An 18297-nucleotide genomic window follows, 5' to 3' on the forward strand; every position below is an offset into this window, starting at 1 on the left:
TCCCTCTCCTGGTGGAGGCACTGGATGCACTTCCTGCATCCGTACCTACACTGCCTTTAATTTTAGTCAGTTTGATGGAAAATAGTATCTTATCGCTGTTTCAGTGTGAATTTTCCTGAGTGCCAATGAGGTCGAGAAACACCACTTCTTGAGAAACCAAGGGTGGCAGTGGCCTGAGAACAGGAGTGGCATTGAGGTAAGTGAGCCTAGAGGCCTCAGTGGCCACTTCCACGCCCCAGGTGTGCCCAGTTCCCCATCATCCTCTCCAGGCCCTATGAGGGTAGAGGGCGCAGGAAGGACCGTCATCTCAGCGCAGATCATTTTGCCACGGGAAAAGTCAATTGAAAAATCAATTGACTCACCCAAGGTCACATAGGAGTGGGGGGCCAAGCTGGGCGTCCGTGCACAGGGCAGTATTGCAGTGCCCCATCCCAGCCCTCCTGCCCCAATCAGTAGCCCACACAGCCTCCCAGCCCAATCAGGGGCTAATTGGAGTGGTGGGGCTGGGCTGTTGATATATAAGAGGAACGAGCAGCCCTAGAAGTTTCATGCCTCGGGAGGGGTCTGACCATCAGCGTCTGCGTCCCCGTCTACCCATGCAATGGCTCCTGGGAGCTTTGCCTCCAGCGACATCTCGACGTCCTCAGTGTCCTCAGCCCCCTTGCCCTCCACAGTGGGGCCTTCCGGGCTGTCTGGGTCTGAAGAGCCAGGTAGGTCCCCGCGAGCCCGTTCCTTGGGTGTCCTGGACCCTCCTTGTGCCACCCAGCCTCCTCTCCCAGCCCAGCACCAGCACCCATCCTAGCGGCTGTGGACTTGAGGTGTTCATTTGGCAGAAGAGCTGATGCCTGGACTTAGCAGGGGCCGGGAAAGGGGGCCAGGGTCTGGGGACTGAGGCTGGCCCAGCTCAGGGGAAGAGGGCAGAGCGGGCCTCCGCAGCTGGAGCCCACTTCCTGTTGGGGGAGGGCTGGCAGCCACACTGCAGCTGAGGGCAGCTAGTTGGAGGAAGGGTGGGGGGGGGGAACGGAGAGCAAGCGTTTGATGCTAGGCTGGGCCTTGGATTTAGGGCTGTGTCCCAATTTGCAATCAACAAACAATGCCTCAGGGTTTCTCTGGATATGGAGAGGTTCATTCCCACCAGGAGCTCTTGGTCTGATGGGGAAGACTGCCTCATTAATGGATGCCATTTCATAATGTGGCACGTGCTCTGACGCCAGGAATGCAGAGGGCTGTCGGAGGCCCAAGGAGTCGCTAACCCACTCTGGGAGGTCGAGGAGGGCTTTCTGGAGGCGGTGACCCCCTGAAGGAGGTCGCCCTTCAGGTGGCCTTACCCAGAAGAAACGGGTGTGAGTAAATGCTCCTTCAGAGAAGGTTGGAGGGTGGGTTCCAGGTGCTTTGGAGCCTGGGGCAGTGTTGCTCACCAGAGAACTTCCTTGAGAAGTCAGGGCAGGTGTCCAAATCATGGTGCTGCATGGGCCTTCAAGGACGAGTGAGGGCTACATGAGTGACCATGGGGGATAAAGGCCGCCCAGGCAAGAGAAGAGCACGGGTGAAGGCCCAGAGGTGAGGGGGTTGGGGCAAGCATCCGGGGAGTCACAGGCCCTCCTCCGGCCAGGGGCAGGGGGGCGGGGCAGGAGGAGGGGACGGCTAGGACCTGCCAGCTGAGCCTCCAAGCCTTCACCAGGGCCTTGGGCCCTTTCCACTGAGGGCAGTGGGAAAGGCAGGGAGGAGAGGTGCAGGGGGAAGGCGGCTGCGGTGCTTGGGATGGAGAGGTGGGAAGTCTATGAAGAAGGGGTGGGGAAGAGAGGTCCAGATGTTCTCCAGGTTCTTGCTTGGGTGTCCAGGTAGGTATGGTGGGTGCCATTCCTGGGAGAGAGAGGATGGAGGACAAGTTTGGGGAGCTAGGAGTTCTTTTCTGGTCATCCCAGGAAATAGCAGGCGTTGAATAATGCAGAATGAGGAACTGCATTCAGCTTCAGGGAGTGGGGAAGGAAGAGACTTGGGGTGGCTCCCTGGGACAGGGCCGGGTTTGGAGGAGGCAGGGGACGGGTTAGAACTGTCACTGCAGGCCAGGCTGAAGGACACCGCAGCTGGGAGGGTGCAGACTTTCTTAGACACCCCATCCCCACTGTACAGAAGGGAAGACTAAGGCCCAGAGAGGAGAGTGAAACTCCCAGGGTCCTGGGTGTGGCTGACCAGCAATTCCACCCATTTCCAAGCTTTTGGCCCAAAGTTCCCAGACACTGGGCTCTTCCTGGCCAGGAGGCAGCAACAATTGAATTGGATTAGGTCTCTACAGTTCTTTTGCCTTTTTTCCCTCTTCTACTTCAAAATGTGTTTTAAAAAACATATTTTTTAGCCAATCAATTCCTTTTAAAAAGTCTTTCATTTTTGCAAATTGATCAGAAGCCATTTCTAATCACCACATTTAAATCAGGCTTCATATTTAAAACACTTTTATGCCCCTGATAGTGACCAGCAGCTTTTCTTCCCTTGATCCTATTTTCTTTTACAACTTAAAAAAAATAAATAACAGATAATTGAAGATCTCAGTAATTCACATACCATTCAATTCACCCATTTAAAGGGTGCAGTGGCTTTTAGTATATTCACAGCTGTGTATCCATCTCCACAGGCAATTTTAGAATATTTTCATCCCCTTAAAAGAAAACCCGTAGCCCTTAAAGTCACTGCCCCTCCCCACCCTCAATCCCCAGGCCCCAGCAACCACTAATCTACTTTCTGTCTGTGATTATCCCATTCTGGACATTTCATATAAATGGCACCCAGCATGTTTTCAAGGAAGAACTTCATTCCTTCTTTCGGCTGGATGATACTCCATTTTATGGCTAATACCGTGTTCTGTTTATCCAATTCATTAGTTTATGGACATTTGAGTTTCTACTTTGGGCCATTATAAATAATGCTGCTGTGAACATTTGTGTATAAATCTTCATTTGAACATGGGTTTTCATTTCTCTTGAGTATACATACCTAGGAGTGGGATTCTTTTGTAATTTCTTATGTATGGAAACTTCCAAACACATGCAGAAATAGACTGAGTGGTATAGTGTCCCCCACCCCCAACTCCCTTCCCTGTGCACCCATCATCCAGCTTCAACACTTATCGGGTCCTCGGTACTCTTTCTTTCACCTACTGTGTCATTTCAAAGCAAATGCCAAGGTTATCATTTCACCTATAAATAGTCCTGCATTTATCTTTGTTTTTTATTTTTAATTTTAATTTTTTTTTTTTTGAGAGGAGTAGGTGCATGTGTAGGGTGTGGCAGGGAGAGGGAGAGGGGAGGAGAGAATCAAGTACGGAAGTTCCAAGCCCACTGCAGAGCTCGACCCAGGGCTTGATCTCACGACTCTGAGATCATGACCTGAGCTGAAATCAAAAGTCAGACACTTAACTGACTGAGCCACCTGGGTGCCCCATCTTAATTTTTTAAAGCTATTTTTAATTGATATACAATATTCTATTAGTTTTAAGTACATAACCATACAAATTAATTATTTGTATGCATAATGAAATGCCTACCATGATTAAGTGTAGTTATCCTGTTAGTGATATCAAACTGTCTGACTTATTTCACTTAGCATAATACCTCCTCAGTCTACCCCATGTTGTTGCAAATGACAAGATTAGGGCTGAGTAATATTCCACTGGATCCAAGAGTAGGTCTTCTTTATCCATTCATCTATTTGTGGACATGAGTTGTTTCCATATCTTGACTATTATCAATAATGCTGCAATGAACATAGGGATGTATATAGCTTTTTGAACTAGTGCTTTTGTTTTCTTCAGATAAATATGCAGAAATGGAATTGCTGGGTAGTGGGGTAGTTCTATTTTTCAGTTTTGAGGAACCTCCATACTGTTTTCCAGAGTGGTTGCATCAGTTTACATTCTCACCGGTAGTACACAAGGGTTCCCTTTTCTCCACAGTCTTGCCAACACTTGTTATTCTTGTCTTCTTTTTTTTTTTTTTTTAAGTAGCTCCATGCCCAGCATGGAGACCAATACAGGGATTGAACTCACAATCCTGAGATCAAGACTTGAATTGATATCAAGAGCCAGATGCTTAACCAACTGAGGCAAGCAGGCACCCCTATTTATTTCATGTCTTTTTACTATTAGCCATTGTAACAGGTGTGAGCTCCTGTCTTCGTTGTGCCTGTGATTTGCACTCCCCTGATGATTAGTGATATCAAACATCTTTTCATGTGCCTGATGGCCATGTGTATGACATTGGAGAAATGTCTATTCAAATCCTCTGTCCTCTTTTTAATCAGATTGGTTTTTTGGTTACTGAGTTGTAGGAGTTCTTTATATATTTTAGATATTAACCCCTTATGGGATATATCACTTGCAAGTATCTTCTCCCATTCAATAGGTTGCCTTTTCATTTTGTGATGATTTCCTTCGCTCTGCAAAGATTTTTTTTTTTTAGTTTGATATGATCCTAATCATTTATTTTTGCTTCCGTTGCCCTTGGTATTTACCTTTAAAAGAAGATAGCCTCTTACAAAGTAACTGTGATACCATCAGCAAACCCCCCAAATTATCACCCTTAATCTCACCAAACTTCTCCAATGCTCACATTTATCTGTTTGCCTCCCCTCCACACGCCCCCTCCTCCCCGGTTGGCTCATTTAGGTCCCGCTCTGAGTTTGAACAAAGGATCCCACGTTACATTTGCTTGGACGGGCTCTGCAGTGTCTTTATCTCTAGGTCCCCTTCCCACTTTTTCTTTTCCTCCTTGTTTATTTGTAGAAGAAGCTGGGCTGTGCGTCCTGGAAAGCTCACGGGCTGGATTTCGCTGATTTCCTCCCTGTGGCCCTCTCACTGAGCCTCTGGATTTCCTGTAAACGGGGAGTTAGGCTTAGACAACTGACCTGATGTATTTGGTTTTCTAAAAGGACTATTTAGTTCTTTCAGTGAGGCTCTAAGGAGCGCCCGGTGTGGGCCCAGCCCGGCGCCAGTCACTGGGAGCCAGTGGCCAGACAAGCAGTCTGCCCCCCAACCTTGGGCTGCCCACCTGGGTGTATCTGATCTCCCCCACAGACCCCTGACCCACACCCCCATGCGGCTTGGCCGGTGCCTGGTGGGTGCTCTGCCAGGCAGGTCGGTGGTCTGTCGGGCCGGAGTGGGGGTCTGGCTGGGCACCAGGTGACGTGCCACTGTCCGCCCACAGGCCCGAGTCGCAGCGCCATCCGAGGGCCTCGCCGCCACCCGCCTGTGCTACGCATGGTCCTGGAGGCACTGCAGGCAGGAGAGCAGCGCCGGGGCACCTCTGTGGCTGCCATCAAGCTTTACATCCTGCAGAAGTACCCTACGGCGGACAGCCTCCGGTTCAAGCACCTGCTGAAGCAGGCCCTGGCCACAGGCGTGCACCGCGGTCTGCTCATTAGGCCCACCAACTCCAAGGCCAGGGGCGCCACTGGCAGCTTCAAAGTGAGCCTGCTGGGGCTGGAGAGTGGGGCTGGGGGAGGCCGCAGGGTGGGAGGGTCTGGGCTCCAGACTTTGAGCTTCAGCCCAGCTCCTCCTCCCCAGTCCCCACCCCCGGGGGGCTGTTCCCCATCTTCTCTTCTTGTCTTCCTCCTGTCTTCTTGGACATACCCTCTCCTCCAGGAGGGTGGTGCTGTGCCTCCGTCAAGAGCTCCAATTCACCAGCTGCATCTGCCTTCATCCCTGTCCCATGTGTTCTATGACCAGGGACTATCTCAGCTGTGTTCACTCAGAGTCCTTAGTGCCCACAACACCTGCCTGGAATTCTCCATCATGGACAAGGCACACCCAACCATGGGCTCTAGAAGGTCACAGGTTTGCACCCCACGCTCTCTGGCTCTAAACACCAGGTCTCCAGACCAAGGCTTACACCTCCCTAAGCCACCCCATCCTCCCCTTTCAAAGGGAAGGGTCCCGGAGGGAAGCCATCCAGGGACACCTAGAGCTGAGGGCAGATTGGGCATAAAATCCAACCCGAGCATGTGACTGTCCACTGCCACCAGAGAAGTCTTGGGGACCTGGACATGGGGTCTGTCTTGTCATTGCTGGGCCCCAGCACGTGGCAGTTGCTCTAACGTAACCATAGAACACTGTGGAACTTTCTCAATCTACCATGTTCCGGTTCCTGTGGTAACCAGGTGGCCGAGGACAGCAAGTTCCTCACAGAACTCCCAGGCGAGGGTCAGAGCTTGGATACAAGCTATGGCAAGTCCAGGGGCACGGGGCAGGGGTGGGTGAAGGAGAGCAAGGTGGGGGCACTGAGGGTGCTTGTGGCTAGGTTAGGCTGCAGGACCTGAGAGCCCATCCGTAAAGTGGGCTGAGAGGAGGGGAGGCGAGGAAGGGAGCTCGGAGTAAAGGTCGTGGAGTTATGAATGTGTGTGTGCTAGGAGGGGAGGTTGTTTCTGGTCGTGATGATAATGAGATTTGGGGAGCAGAGGGGGTAACATCACTAGAGGCAGGCTGTAGAAGGAGGAGGCCACCTGTTTGCCAGGACCCTCACATACCCCTGCCTCTCACCCACTCCCTGATGGCCCCATTGTAAAGATGGGAAGACTGAGGCCAGTGAGAGACCAGAAGACTTGGCTGAGTTCCACAGAAGTTGTGAACTCTCAGCTTTCTGACTTGGAGGGTCCACCCAAGGCAAAAGGGGAAAAAGGAGACTCAGGGAGGCATGGAGGTATGAGGCATGAGGTGAGGGGCAGGGCCTAGGGAGGAGGAGGGGGAGTCAGAGCCATGGTGCATGTGAAGGTGTATGGGCTGGGAGGTCCAAGGAGATTTGTAGATTAGCATCTCCGAGGATGGGTCAGGACTCCTAATGTGTGCTGTGCAATTTACTCCCAGGAGCCTGGCTTTGAGCCTTCCAGACTTCGGGGGCAGGAGGGGGTTTGCCTATGCTCTCCTGCCACTGCCTATGCCCTCCTGCCAGCCAGCTATGCAGGAAGTATGAGAACCTAGGTTGTGTCTAGGAGGCTTGGGCCCCCCAGCTCTCAGTGGCAGCACCCCTCCCTCAAAGAGCCGTACAGGGATAGAATGTGTCTTTGGCATCTGGCATCTGGGACGTGTTCATGCCCTTGACCACCTTCTTCCCTCTTTGGAACAAGGCCGCCTTCTCTGAGCCTCGTGTAGTGTGTAGGGGTGCGAGACCCTGAGAACTTATGCTCTCAATTCCACTCCATTCTTTCCTCTACCAGTTGGTTCCCAAGCATAAAAGGAAGGTCCAACCCAGGAAGACATCCACCAAGACCGCCCCCAGGAAACCCAGTGAGACCAAGGAGAAGGTCCCTAAGAAACCAAGAGAGGCAAAGAAGGACCCTTCTAACCCAGCTGAGGTGAAAAGGGGACCAAAGAAGCCTCGAGAGGCAAGGATGGCTCCTCCCAAACCAGGTACAGCCAAAGAGAAGGCTCCCAAGAAAGGCGGCCAGACCAAAGACCAAGAGGCAAGAGTGAGTGAGGCCAGAAAGGCCTCTCAACAGCCAGACAAGGCCCCATGGGCTCCTCCCAGTGCCACTGGGCTCAGTGAGAAGTCAAAGGTCAAAGGCAGAAGGAAGAGCCAAGGTAGGTGTGTGAGGGGGCTGGGAGGAGAGCTTGGGGACAAGTGTTTGTGGCAGCTGCTGGATATGAGGTGGGAGGGAAGGAGAGGCCTGCTCTGGGGAAGAGGTTCTTTATCTATACATGTGGCTGAGTGCTTGGCTTGACCTGGAGAGTTGGAGAACTCATGGTAGCTGCGGTAGGGGGAGGTTTAGGGAAGGGGAAACCCAGAGAGAAGAGGAGCCTGGCTCATCTGAGAGGAGTCAGGGGAAGTTTCCTAGAATAAGTGTCCTAGGGAGGACAACAGCCTGTGCAAAGGCCCAGAGGCATGAAGAAGGTAGAGGTATTGAGGAAGTGCAAATTGTTCTGTGTGCAATATGGGAAGTAGAAGGGGGAGCCTGTGAAAGGCAGCTGGGAGTCTGGACCAGATCTGGAGGACAGCAAAGACATGGAAGGAATTTGAACAGGGAACAGCTAAGGTACAGAGTATTTTTAAAAATATATCACGGCTGCCGTGTGGAAGGCAGGCTAAAGACTAGAGACCAATAAACCAGTTAGGGATCTTTGGTGAGGGTGAACACAGCAAGGGGGGTGCTCCGCCTGGTGCCTTGCACAGAGTGGGGGATGGTCTCCCACTGTCCAGTTAATCCCCCAACCATCTCATGAGAGAGATGCTGTTACCCCCAGTTTGTAGACAAGGGCACCCAGGCTCAAGATACCAACTGCCTTGCCCCAGGTCACATAGCCAATAAGTATCAGAGTGAGGACTAGGGCCCCTGAACCTTCAGCAGCTCCTCCTGAAAGGGCTCCTTCCCACATGCTCTCCCCTACCCTCTGACAGGTGGTGAGGCCACCAGGAAGACAAAAGCTGGGGGTCAGAGTGTAAAATCCACGGTCCCTAAGGTAGGTCCTGCATGACTTCCATGGTCTGGATCTCCATGCTGAGCAGGCCAGAGCTTGGGCATCCTGCACCAGGCCCCCGGGAGGGTCTAGAGAAAGGAGAATTTGTGGAGAAGGGAGTAATTTTCTTTGATACAAAGTTCTGTTCACTTCCATCTGGCCCTCCAGTGCTCTGAGGATCCTCACCCCTGTTTCCCACATAAGACCCAGGCTGAGGTTGGGGCCCCTTGTCCAAAGCCACCCAGATTTCTCCCCAGCTTGGAACCCGCTGGGATTTCAACCCTATTCTTGGGGGCTCTAAGCTATGCATCCAACCCTGCCCCACTCTGTTCTTACTTACGGTTTGCTTTCTTTTATAGGGCAAGAATGGTGCTGCTTCTCCAGCCAAAAAGAAGGAAAACCACATCCCTAAAGAGGTCATTGCCCATGTGGCCAAGGAGGGGCCCAAAGCCAAGGCCTCTGCTCGTCCCAGGGGTGGCGGGTCTAAGATGGTACCTGAACCCCTGGCCAGGAAGATAGAGGCCCCCAAGGGCCCGAGGAGGCCGGGCATGCCCACCAAGTCCTCATCATCCAAACTGGCCAGTAGGAAGGTGGAGGCTGAAAGCTAGAGCTGGGGTGGAGACACGGAAATCCTACCTGAGTTTTTATTCCCCCAAAAACTGTCACTCTATTTATTTCATTGTAACCTATTTATCAATAAAGACTTTTTTCCGTCACAAATCGGTGTGGGTGGAGGCTGAGGTCCAAGGATTTTGGCCACCTGCAGCTCGAGTCCAGATAGGAGATCCTTCCCAGGCGGAGACCGGCTGTACAACATAAAGGGCTGCTGCAGGGCTCCAAGCTACGTAGGGGCCTATGGAGGGACAGGAGGGCTGTTAAATCCAGCCTGCAATCTGGAACTGCTTCCCAGGAGGTGGATTTTGGTCCTAAAGGATGAGCAGGAGACAGCTCAGCGGGGAAGGGCACTGTAGGCAGAGAACCCAGAATGTGCAGTGGGGCTGGCCAGTATCATGGAAGGAGGGGGTTTGTGGCTCTGAGAGGAGCTCGGGATGGGGAGAGGGTGTGGGATGGGTGGATGAGGGGAAGGTAGACAGTGGTGGGGGGGGAGCTGGGAGGGTTATGGGCGGGGGAGAGATTAATACGGTTAGTGTGTGTTTAGAAAGAGCCCTCTGGGGGTGTCTGGGTGGCTCAGTCAGTTGGGCATCTGTCTTTGGCTCGGGTCATGATCTCAGGATCTTGGGATCGAGTCCCATGTCGGGCTCCCTGCTCAGCAGGAAGTCTGCTTGTCCCTCTGTTCCTTCCCTTGCTTGTTCTCTCTCTGTCTCAAATAAATCTGAAAGAAGATTCCTCTGGCTATGGAGAGGACCATTCAACAGCTGGTTACTGAGCAGGGCCCTGCTCTAATCAACAGGAGGAGGAGAGAGTGCAAAGGCCCTGTGGTGGAAACCTGCTTGACAGGTTCAAAGAGCCTCAGGGAGTTCCATGGGGCTAAAGTCCAATGAGGAGGGACAGTAGTGGGAAATGAGATCCATGGTGCTTTAAAAACACGTGTGACCCTCTTCCCAGAGGGAGGTGGAGTCTGTGCCCCTGCCTCTTACATCTGGGCTCTGTGATTGCTTGAATAGTAAAATACCGCAGAAGGGACATTATGACTGTCTCTGGGCCTAGACCTTAGGAGACTGGCTGCTTCTGCTCCCTGTGTGTCCTGCGGTTTCATTTTGCTTGGTCTCCGTTATCTGTGGGCAGCCCAACTCTGGAAGCAGTTGACCCTCCTGATGGATCATCCAAGAGTTAATAGCCTAACGCTAGGTCACAGTCCCTCTGTCCTACCCCTCGTGGCACCTCCTCGTGCAGACCTTGTATCCTCTCCTGTCACAAGAAGGGTGAGGACCATACAATAAGTTATTCTGAGAGAAAGAGCCCGCAGTCCCATGATTATAGTACCTTGTTACAGTTGCTTGATTTCATTACTACTTGCTGATCTCTTACTCTGCCTAATTTATAAATGAAATTTATCGTGGGTATGTATGTCTAGGAAAAGACATAGTACATACTGGGTTTGTACTGTTTGTGGTGTCAGGCTTCCATGGGTGTCTCCCCATGGAGGGGGGGGGCTAAATGTAAATGTTTTAAGCCCTGAGGACTGGGGTGGTTCGTAACGCAGCAGTAGGTCACCACACAGAGACTGTAGGCTAAGGCTAGATCGGGAAGGGTGTTGTCAGACAAGGGAAGATCTCTGGGTTTCATTTTAATCATGAGGAGGAACCATTAGAGGCCCATGAACAGCTGAGTCCAGCAAGGGACATGGGCAGTGAAGAGGCCCGGCCATGGTCCCGAGGAGGGGAGCTGTTCATGGAAGGAGGGCTTAGAAGTGGTCCGTTCTGAGTGGAAGTTTAAGCAGGGTGGATGGGATCTGTTGAAGTATTGTGTGGAAGAAAGGGGTCACAGAAGAGTCTACAGTGTGGTGTGGACACAGCCTAGTGACCCCACGGTGACCATTTCCTGGGGTGAGGACTCAGCCCGGGCAGGAGGCTGCTGAGAGGGAGCCCAGTCGAGGGTTGACAGCTGAGGCAGGGAGGAGCAGAGAAGGAAGGGGTGAGGAAGTGCACAGGGAAAGGTAGGAGACTGGACAGGACTCAGGAAAGGGGGAAGACAGGGCATAGAGGGAAACCGATGTAGGCCAGCATGGAGCATTGGGCAGTTCCTTCCTGCCCCTGCTCCCTCAGCCCTGTCCTCACTGCCTCGAATCCCACGTGAGGCTTTTTCTAGCTGTGCTACCAGCTTCCCTGGGGTATCAGTAAGGAGGCTGCCAGCTGCGCCCCAAGGGTACTGTGAGCAGACAGCAGGGGCCAGGCTGGTGCTTCCCATGGAAAGGGTCTGCTTGTGCCCTTGCTCCTTTCACGGTTTGGTAGGGGGTTGAGGGAGGCACCTGGCCAGGCTCCTGAGTGGCATCCCTGGGCCTTGCACCTCCATGAGCTGGGGGGGCGGGGAGTACCCCAGGTCTGGCCTAGGCCGGACAGCATCCAGCACCCAGGGAACACGGCCAAGTGTCCTCCCTGCTTGAGGACACCGTGCTGAAGTGTCCATGACCTTCCATGACCTTCAGACAGTGAAGGGGTACCTGTTGCTGCACGGCAAGTCTTCAGGTCCCCAGGTAACTATGGGCGCCCACCTTCTGTGCTGAGAAGTGACCCCCAGAAACTAGAGAGATTTCTTCCATGTGCCAACATGTTTCTAAACTTCAAGAAGGAACTGTGTGTTCGTCAGGCGTGACAACAGGCTGCAGAATATTTAATGCCACGGGAAGATGTCATGACATATGGTTGCATGGGGAAAAGGCAGGTTACGGAACAGTGCGTACACCCTGGTCCCAGATTTATGCAGCCCTTGGCCCAGGTGGGCACACGATCTGGGCCAGTGTTCTCTGGGACATGAACTGTGGGTGGGTTAGGAGAGCTTGGATATCCTGACATTTTGGCAGGAAACATATATTCATTCTAAAATCACACCAAAAAAAAAAAAAAATCCCTATCAAATGTGTCAATAACTTAAATTAGAAAATCTGCTGCTTAATGAAAAGGAATCAGTGCTCAGAATAGAAAATTTGAAAAGATAAAGAATCTGTCTCCACCCAGAAGCCCCTACAGGAAAAGGCTCTTTATAAATCTAAAAATTGTTCATTTTTCTTTTCTTACTTCTCTGTTCTCATTAATTCTAGAACTGGTATTTGTGGGATTTTGTTTGAAATAGTATGAATTTTTCTATCCTAGTTCTTGATAAATGGGTGCTTTGCTTTTCCCCCATTATGATGGAAAAATGATTAACTTAAGTTGTTTCTAAGTTGGAGCTAGTTCTCTAATGACCTTTTCTTGGGGGACAGTGATGAGACTCACCCCCAGCTCGGGCCCAGAGCCCGTTGGGTGGGCTGGGGGTTCTGTGGTCATGCTGACCCCAAGGTTGACCCTCCTGAGGAAAGGACTGCCCCTCTGGGAACAGTCTAGGGTTACACTGGCCTTGGGGAAACTGTGCATTTCCTCACATGAAAAAAAAATAATGGGGTTTTCAAAATTGAGGAAATATTTAGGGGGCATATGTAAATATCAGTTTTCCTTTCTAGGGCTGTCCCCTTGACCTCCCCATGCATATGGGGGCCATGGTGGCGACTGCCTGGAGGAAGCACAAAATGGACACGCAACCTGGTTTTGGTCCCCACTTTGTTACTCCCTGGCCTTTGAGGATTCTTCCACTGTGCTGAGGGTCCATTTCTACATCTGTAAAATGGGTATCATGTTCCGTTCCTCACTGGCCTATTATAAAGGTAAGAGGAGCAGGGCCTACCCAGGTGTAGGTGGCACGTGGTCGCCATGACATCTTCCTGGAGGGCCCATGAGAGCCCTCCAAGCCCAGGAAGCTCAGCTATGGGCCAGGCCCCGGCCAAGCTGACTTTGTCCCACTGAGCCCTGCCACTGGCTCCCCAGGGCTCGGGCCGTACATGCTCCTCCTCATGCAGGAATATGGCCGAGGCAGGGCTCCACCCACCACCGCCCCTCTCCTTTCTACTACGAGCACACATTTCCCTCCTTGGCCATCTCAGGATAAAAGGCTTGAGCCCACAGCAGGTTTTCCCATCAGGCTTTTATTATAAAGAAGGTTCCAGAGCGTCCCAGCCACCCCCTCCAGCCCAGCCCCCGCAGGCTCGGAGCCAGTCCCAGCACTGGCTGGGTGTGCTGCGGGGGGAGCTGGCCCAGCCACGGAGGGTGGCTTCTCACAGGAACAGAAAAATGGGTGATTTTTTTTTTTTTTTCCAGGGCCTTGGGTGTTGGGGGGTGGGGTTCTCTGCCAGGTCTGCCTGTTCTCTGGAACAGTCCTTTCCAGTGTTGTGGTGAGAGCCCTTGGGGACCCCTCCCCAGGTCCTCTGCACAAGCGGCAGCTATTCACAGTTGGCGCGTGATAAGTTTTTTAATATATAAAAGCTTTAAAAAAAAAAAAAAAAAGTGGTGCTATCTTTAGAAACACTTCCAGCAAGATCAAGTAGCCCAGCTACAGCCTTGGTACAACATAAGCCCCTCTCCCCTCCCTGCAGCCCAGCAGCGCTCAGCACCTGTCCCCTGGTGCTCTGCCCACCCAGCTGGGGGGAAGAGCCCACGGAGCCTGCCCACGGGCAGCCGCTCCAGCGACCGACACCTGACGCTGCCGGGAACCACGCGTCGCCAGGATCCTCTCTGGGTGACCAAAGACGGAGGGAACGTTTGGATGGTTGAAGCAGAAACCACTCGAGGGCTGGCTCAAGGAGGCCTCCTCTCCGCCACATGGGATGAGGTAGTGTTTCTGGCTGGGGCCTGGGGGCCAGGGGCTCATCTCTGTGGAGGGCCCTGGGCCCTGGGGGGCGGGGCTCACAGCAGCCGTGGTGGTTGCAGAGCTGGGGGGGTGGGGGCTCCATCCAGGCTGTGCTTGGGGGCGGGTGGGAGCCTTACCAGGGGTGGGCTGTGCCTTTCAGGTCCCCAAACCAGAGATCAGGTCTGGGGGCTGGTGGGAGGGGACAGAAGTGTCCAAGGGGCTCGGGGCTGGGGGCTCCTCTGCCTGGTGCAGAGAAGCCCCTCCATTGCCCCCCCAGCCTCCCCGAAGCTGACCCTGCTCAGTCCTTCCCCAGCCAGAGTCCGAGGCACGGGGCACAAAGTGCGGTCACGGTCGTGCGCGTCCCCAGGCTCAGGCCTCGCTGTAGCACTCGTAAATGTTGTCCTCCATCAGAGCCACCACCTGCTCAAACTTGTGCTGCAGCTGGGTCCTCCGGGCCGTGAGGTTCGCCTCCAGGGCCGTCATGATCTGAGGGGGAAGCAAGGAGCAGCTGGGTCCCAGCCCACAGCCCTGGCCCCAGAGGCCCCTGCCACAGAAGATGGGGGGACAACGCGCCTGGATTGCCACAGCTGGCCACCAGCAGGTGAGTCCTTGAGCAGGAGCCTCTCCTGGGGCTTCCCTGAGCAGAGGGGAGGTGGGCAGGGCTGCATGGGGGGGCACCGTGGGCCCCAGAGTGCATGCCTCCTGTCAGGGACCCACCTGCGGGCGATACCTCTTGGCGTATTTGTAAATCTCAGCCATGGCCACGTTGGTGTTGAACTCGTTCTGGTATTTCTAGGAGGAAGGAGGGCGGAGCGGGGAGGGGGTGGTGAGCTGACCCCTGGAGACCAGCCCAGCCTGGTAGGTGATACGCAAGCCCCCAGCTTCTCCCAGGAAACCTGTGACCCCCAACCCCGCGCCCACAAGCCCGTCCAGTGCCGGCCGCACCCGTGACTCCTCGGCCAGGTGCGCGTTCATCTCCTGCTCGCTGAGCGGAGTCATGTCGTGGATCTGCTTGTAGTAGCGCTGCACGATCTTCCGGTACTCGGGGATCTCCTTGGCGTACAGGAGCTTGTTGGTGGGCGAATCCTGGGCAGAGAGGAGGGGCAGGGATGAGATGGCCGATGGAGACCAGACAGACCTGTTTGCTTCTGGCCCAGCCCAGGTCCCCACGGCCACACCAATAGCCCCATCACAGCCGGCTTCAGTCCAGGCCAGGGCTCTTCCCCCCCACCCCTCCCCAGGCTGCCCTTTGGCACGGAACCCCTGCCCTATTTTCTAGGACACCGTTGGGAATGACCTGAAGCAGGGGGACCTGCTTCCTTTAGGGGGAAAAGTGCACAGGCTGTGGGCCAGCTCTGTGTTGCACACAGGCTGTTTCATTTGGATCCTTGCTTAGGGCTGTGGGTCTTGGTGGCTAAGGTTGCTGGAAGCCTGATTGCTGGCTCAGTGGAATATTTCCCACTGTATGTTTCCAACACCCAAAAGCCAAACGTGCCAAGTATACTCCCAGAGCTTTGTCATAGGCAACCTGTCTGCGGAGACCATATGTGAGAAGTGAGGGCATTCTATTTCTCTCCCTCTCTCAGCCTTGGAAAGTCCGGGGCTCATGGCAGGGCAGGGTCATGTACCCGCCATCCTGTGGCACCGGGTCTCATCAGACCATCTCCTCAATGTTCCCAGCATCCAGGCTTTCATGTCTCCCTGCCCTTGGCCAGGTAGGTCCCTCTGCCTAGAAGACTGTTCTCCCTCCTCTCCCCTCTCAAAGCCAGCCGGATCCTCTCCCCGCAGAGGTCTTGGGGCTATCCCTCCTGCATGCAGCTCAGAGGTCTTGGTCACCTGCCCCCTCCACCCCCACTGTTACTCAGTGACCACTTGCAGGGCTCCTGACCAGCAGGACAGCTGCTGGAGACTGGCTGGCTCTCAGGATGTCGCACCTGCCCACGCTGGTTTCCCACATGGATACGGGCATCCCAGGTTCTGGCTCTAGGGCCAAGATGGTGGGAGGTGGTGGTGAGCACAGCTGAGGCGGGTGCAGGTTTCTAACAAGGGCCAGGTTCTGGGCGACTAGACAGCCCAGCTGGAAGCATGCTTGAGTTCCTTGGGTCCCCCTCCCAGAAAGATCTGAGACCCCGCGCCCCACTGTGGCCTGTCTCCCCACCCAGCCCATGGGCAGCCAGCCCCGGAGCCGCAGACCTTGCCTAGCTGCAGGTCAGAGATGGAGCAGGCGTCAATGAAAGCCTGAGCAATGACGGACAGGCAGGCATCGATGTGGTCCGTCTTGTCGATGTCGAAGACAAACTGCGGGTTTTTCAGGATGTTCACCCAGAACCGGAGAGGAAGGCTGTGGAAGGGGGTGATGGGGGCACCATGAGCCCACCCAGAGAATGGGGCAGTGAAGAAGTGGTTGCTGAGGGGGAGGGGGGTCACAGGAGGGAGGCAGCCAGGCGCCAAGGACAGGCTTGCTTTCCCCTGTAGGCCAGAGAGGCTTCGACCCAAGATGGATCCTCAGTTTGCTCATCCGCAAAGGGGGCTGAAGACCATCCCTTCTGGCTGGGGTGGTGGAAAGGCCCTGAGCTGAGGTTGCGGCCTGCAGCGGGCCAGGCTACCTGCATGCCTGCCCCCCAGCTCCCACACTGCCTTCTGTTCTCACGAGGAAGCCTCAAACCCGGTCCTGGTTCTCATTAGAAGAACCCCCCCAACCCCGCCCTGCCTGGCAGCACACGGCTCCTCCTTCCAGCCCTTGCACGGCAGCAGGAAGTCCACATTAGCTGGGGCCACGGAGCAGCCAGAAAGGGCTGGGGAAGGGCGGGGTCTGGATTTTTGGCCCTGGCCTCCGGAGGCCAGAGAAGATTGGCAAAACCCCCACCCCCAGGGCCACCCAGTGACTCAGCAATCTGGCGTGCATGGACACCCTCCCCCCCAAGAGCTCAGAGAAGCCCCTGCAACCGCGCAGAAACTTCTAGGCTGTGTCACTTCTCCTAAGGTTCAGGCTTCAGTTCTCAACAAGTTGTGGGGTTCTGCAACCCAGAAAGCTAAGACAGACAAGCCTTAGAGGAAGGCTACGAACAGGGTAGGAGAGCATGTGGGTTTGAGCCTGGTTCTGCCCCTGACATTGGGCAGGCACTTCTCTGTGAGCCTCAATGTTCTCATCTGTAAAACGAAGCTGATGGTACCCACCTAAGAAGAGTGGAGGAGAGAGAGGATGCTGAGGCCAAAACTACCATGCATGTTTCTGGTTAATTCTTACAACTAAGGTGGATTACTTTTTATCCCTCTGGTTTTAGAGGTGGGAAGAGTAAAGCACAGAGTGGTGAAGTGACTTACCCAAGGTCACACAGCTAGGAAGCGGCAAAACAGGGACTGAATCCAGGTAGGCAGGCTGAGAGACCAGGCTCTGAACCCCTGCACTTGAGCGCCGTCCACATTGAAACAACGGAGCCACACATCCCTTCCTGCCCACCCACGGCCCACACATCCATGGCCCACCAACCTGTTGGTCTTCCAGATGTGCAGAGTGTCGGGATCGGAGATTCCCCTCTTTTCCGCCTGCTCTTCTAGGAAGTCGAAGAAGTACTTGACAGCCAGTGGGGGCTTGTCTTCTCGGATGCTCAGGATGGCCTTGAACAGGTCATCCAGAAACTTCTGCAGCGTGCCCTGCAGAGGAGTGAGGGGGCTGTCATCAGCCCAGGGCCACTTGGGAAGAGTGAGTGGGCACCTCTGTGCTTGAGCTGGTGAGTGGGAAAGCCGTGCACCATCAGGCTGGTGCCTAAACTCTCTGGTCCTTTGTTTTCTTGTCTGTGAAATGGGTTAGCAAACTCCTCTTCCCAAGGGTATTGTAAGGACTGATCCAGATACTGAGGCAGAGTGGGAGAACTGGTAGGGCCGGGATGCTGACTTTGCCCCCTGAGCCGTGTGACCTCAGGAACAGCACTAACCCCTCTGGGCCTCTGCTGCCCTGTCATGCTGGCTAATACAGAAGTTGTTTGGGGGCGCCTGGGTGGCTCAGTTGGTTAAGCGTCAGTCTTTGGCTCAGGTCATGATCCCAGAGTCCTGGGATCAAGCCCCGAGTCGAGCTCCTTGCTCAGTGAGGAGCCTGTTCCTCCCTCACCCTCTGCCTGCTGCTCCCCCAACTCTCCCTCCACCCCCAGGCACAGGCCCACGGGGGATGGGGAGAAGAGGCCAGGCCCACCTTGGTGGACAGGAGGCGAGTCAGGTAGATCTCTGGGAGCACCTTCTTGCGGTGGCTCTGCCGGTGGGACTTCTTGGGTTCTGCCAGCTCGTCCGTGGGCAACACCTGGGAGGCCGGGGCAGCGGTCAGTCTAGTGGCTGGTGCCCAGCACCATCCTTGGCCGTCCTGTGGGAGGTCCTATCCCGAGACCCACAGGTACGGGGTTCCATCTGGTTCCACAGATGTTTTGTGGTGCAAAAGGGATGCGGGGGATTCTGGAACCCATCCCTGCTCTCCAATCCCTGGCCTTTCCCAGGGCCTGGGAATACTTTGCCCAGAGCCCCAGGGTGGC

General features: G+C 54.4%; 2 protein-coding genes across 3 annotated transcripts in view; one reads left to right on the forward strand and one right to left on the reverse strand.

The window, feature by feature from the left end:
- The first annotated feature begins 601 nt into the window (after window positions 1-601).
- On the forward strand, window positions 602-9149 carry LOC116857459 (histone H1oo). Its single transcript, XM_032841547.1, has 6 exons — window positions 602-710; window positions 5199-5458; window positions 7204-7573; window positions 8015-8019; window positions 8390-8443; window positions 8800-9149. Exons 1-6 carry the CDS (start codon window positions 602-604, stop codon window positions 9046-9048), a joined length of 1047 nt encoding a protein of 348 aa, XP_032697438.1. The 3' UTR covers window positions 9049-9149.
- Window positions 9150-13245: 4096 nt separating this feature from the next.
- PLXND1 (plexin D1) overlaps window positions 13246-18297 on the reverse strand; it is a 56677-nt gene continuing 51625 nt past the window's right edge. For both annotated transcript variants that reach the window (XM_032841642.1, XM_032841640.1), the window contains exons 31-36: window positions 17967-18071; window positions 17268-17431; window positions 15971-16118; window positions 14723-14863; window positions 14495-14569; window positions 13246-14263 (exon numbers count right to left, since the gene is read on the reverse strand). In XM_032841642.1, coding sequence (XP_032697533.1) covers window positions 14147-14263; window positions 14495-14569; window positions 14723-14863; window positions 15971-16118; window positions 17268-17431; window positions 17967-18071 — 750 coding nt within the window. In that variant the 3' untranslated portion in view covers window positions 13246-14146. The remainder of the gene's footprint in view (window positions 14264-14494; window positions 14570-14722; window positions 14864-15970; window positions 16119-17267; window positions 17432-17966; window positions 18072-18297) is intronic.

Source organism: Lontra canadensis, unplaced genomic scaffold (assembly GCF_010015895.1).
Source record: "Lontra canadensis isolate GAN:19392208 unplaced genomic scaffold, GSC_riverotter_1.0 scaffold124, whole genome shotgun sequence".
NCBI classification, from domain to species: domain Eukaryota; kingdom Metazoa; phylum Chordata; class Mammalia; order Carnivora; family Mustelidae; genus Lontra; species Lontra canadensis.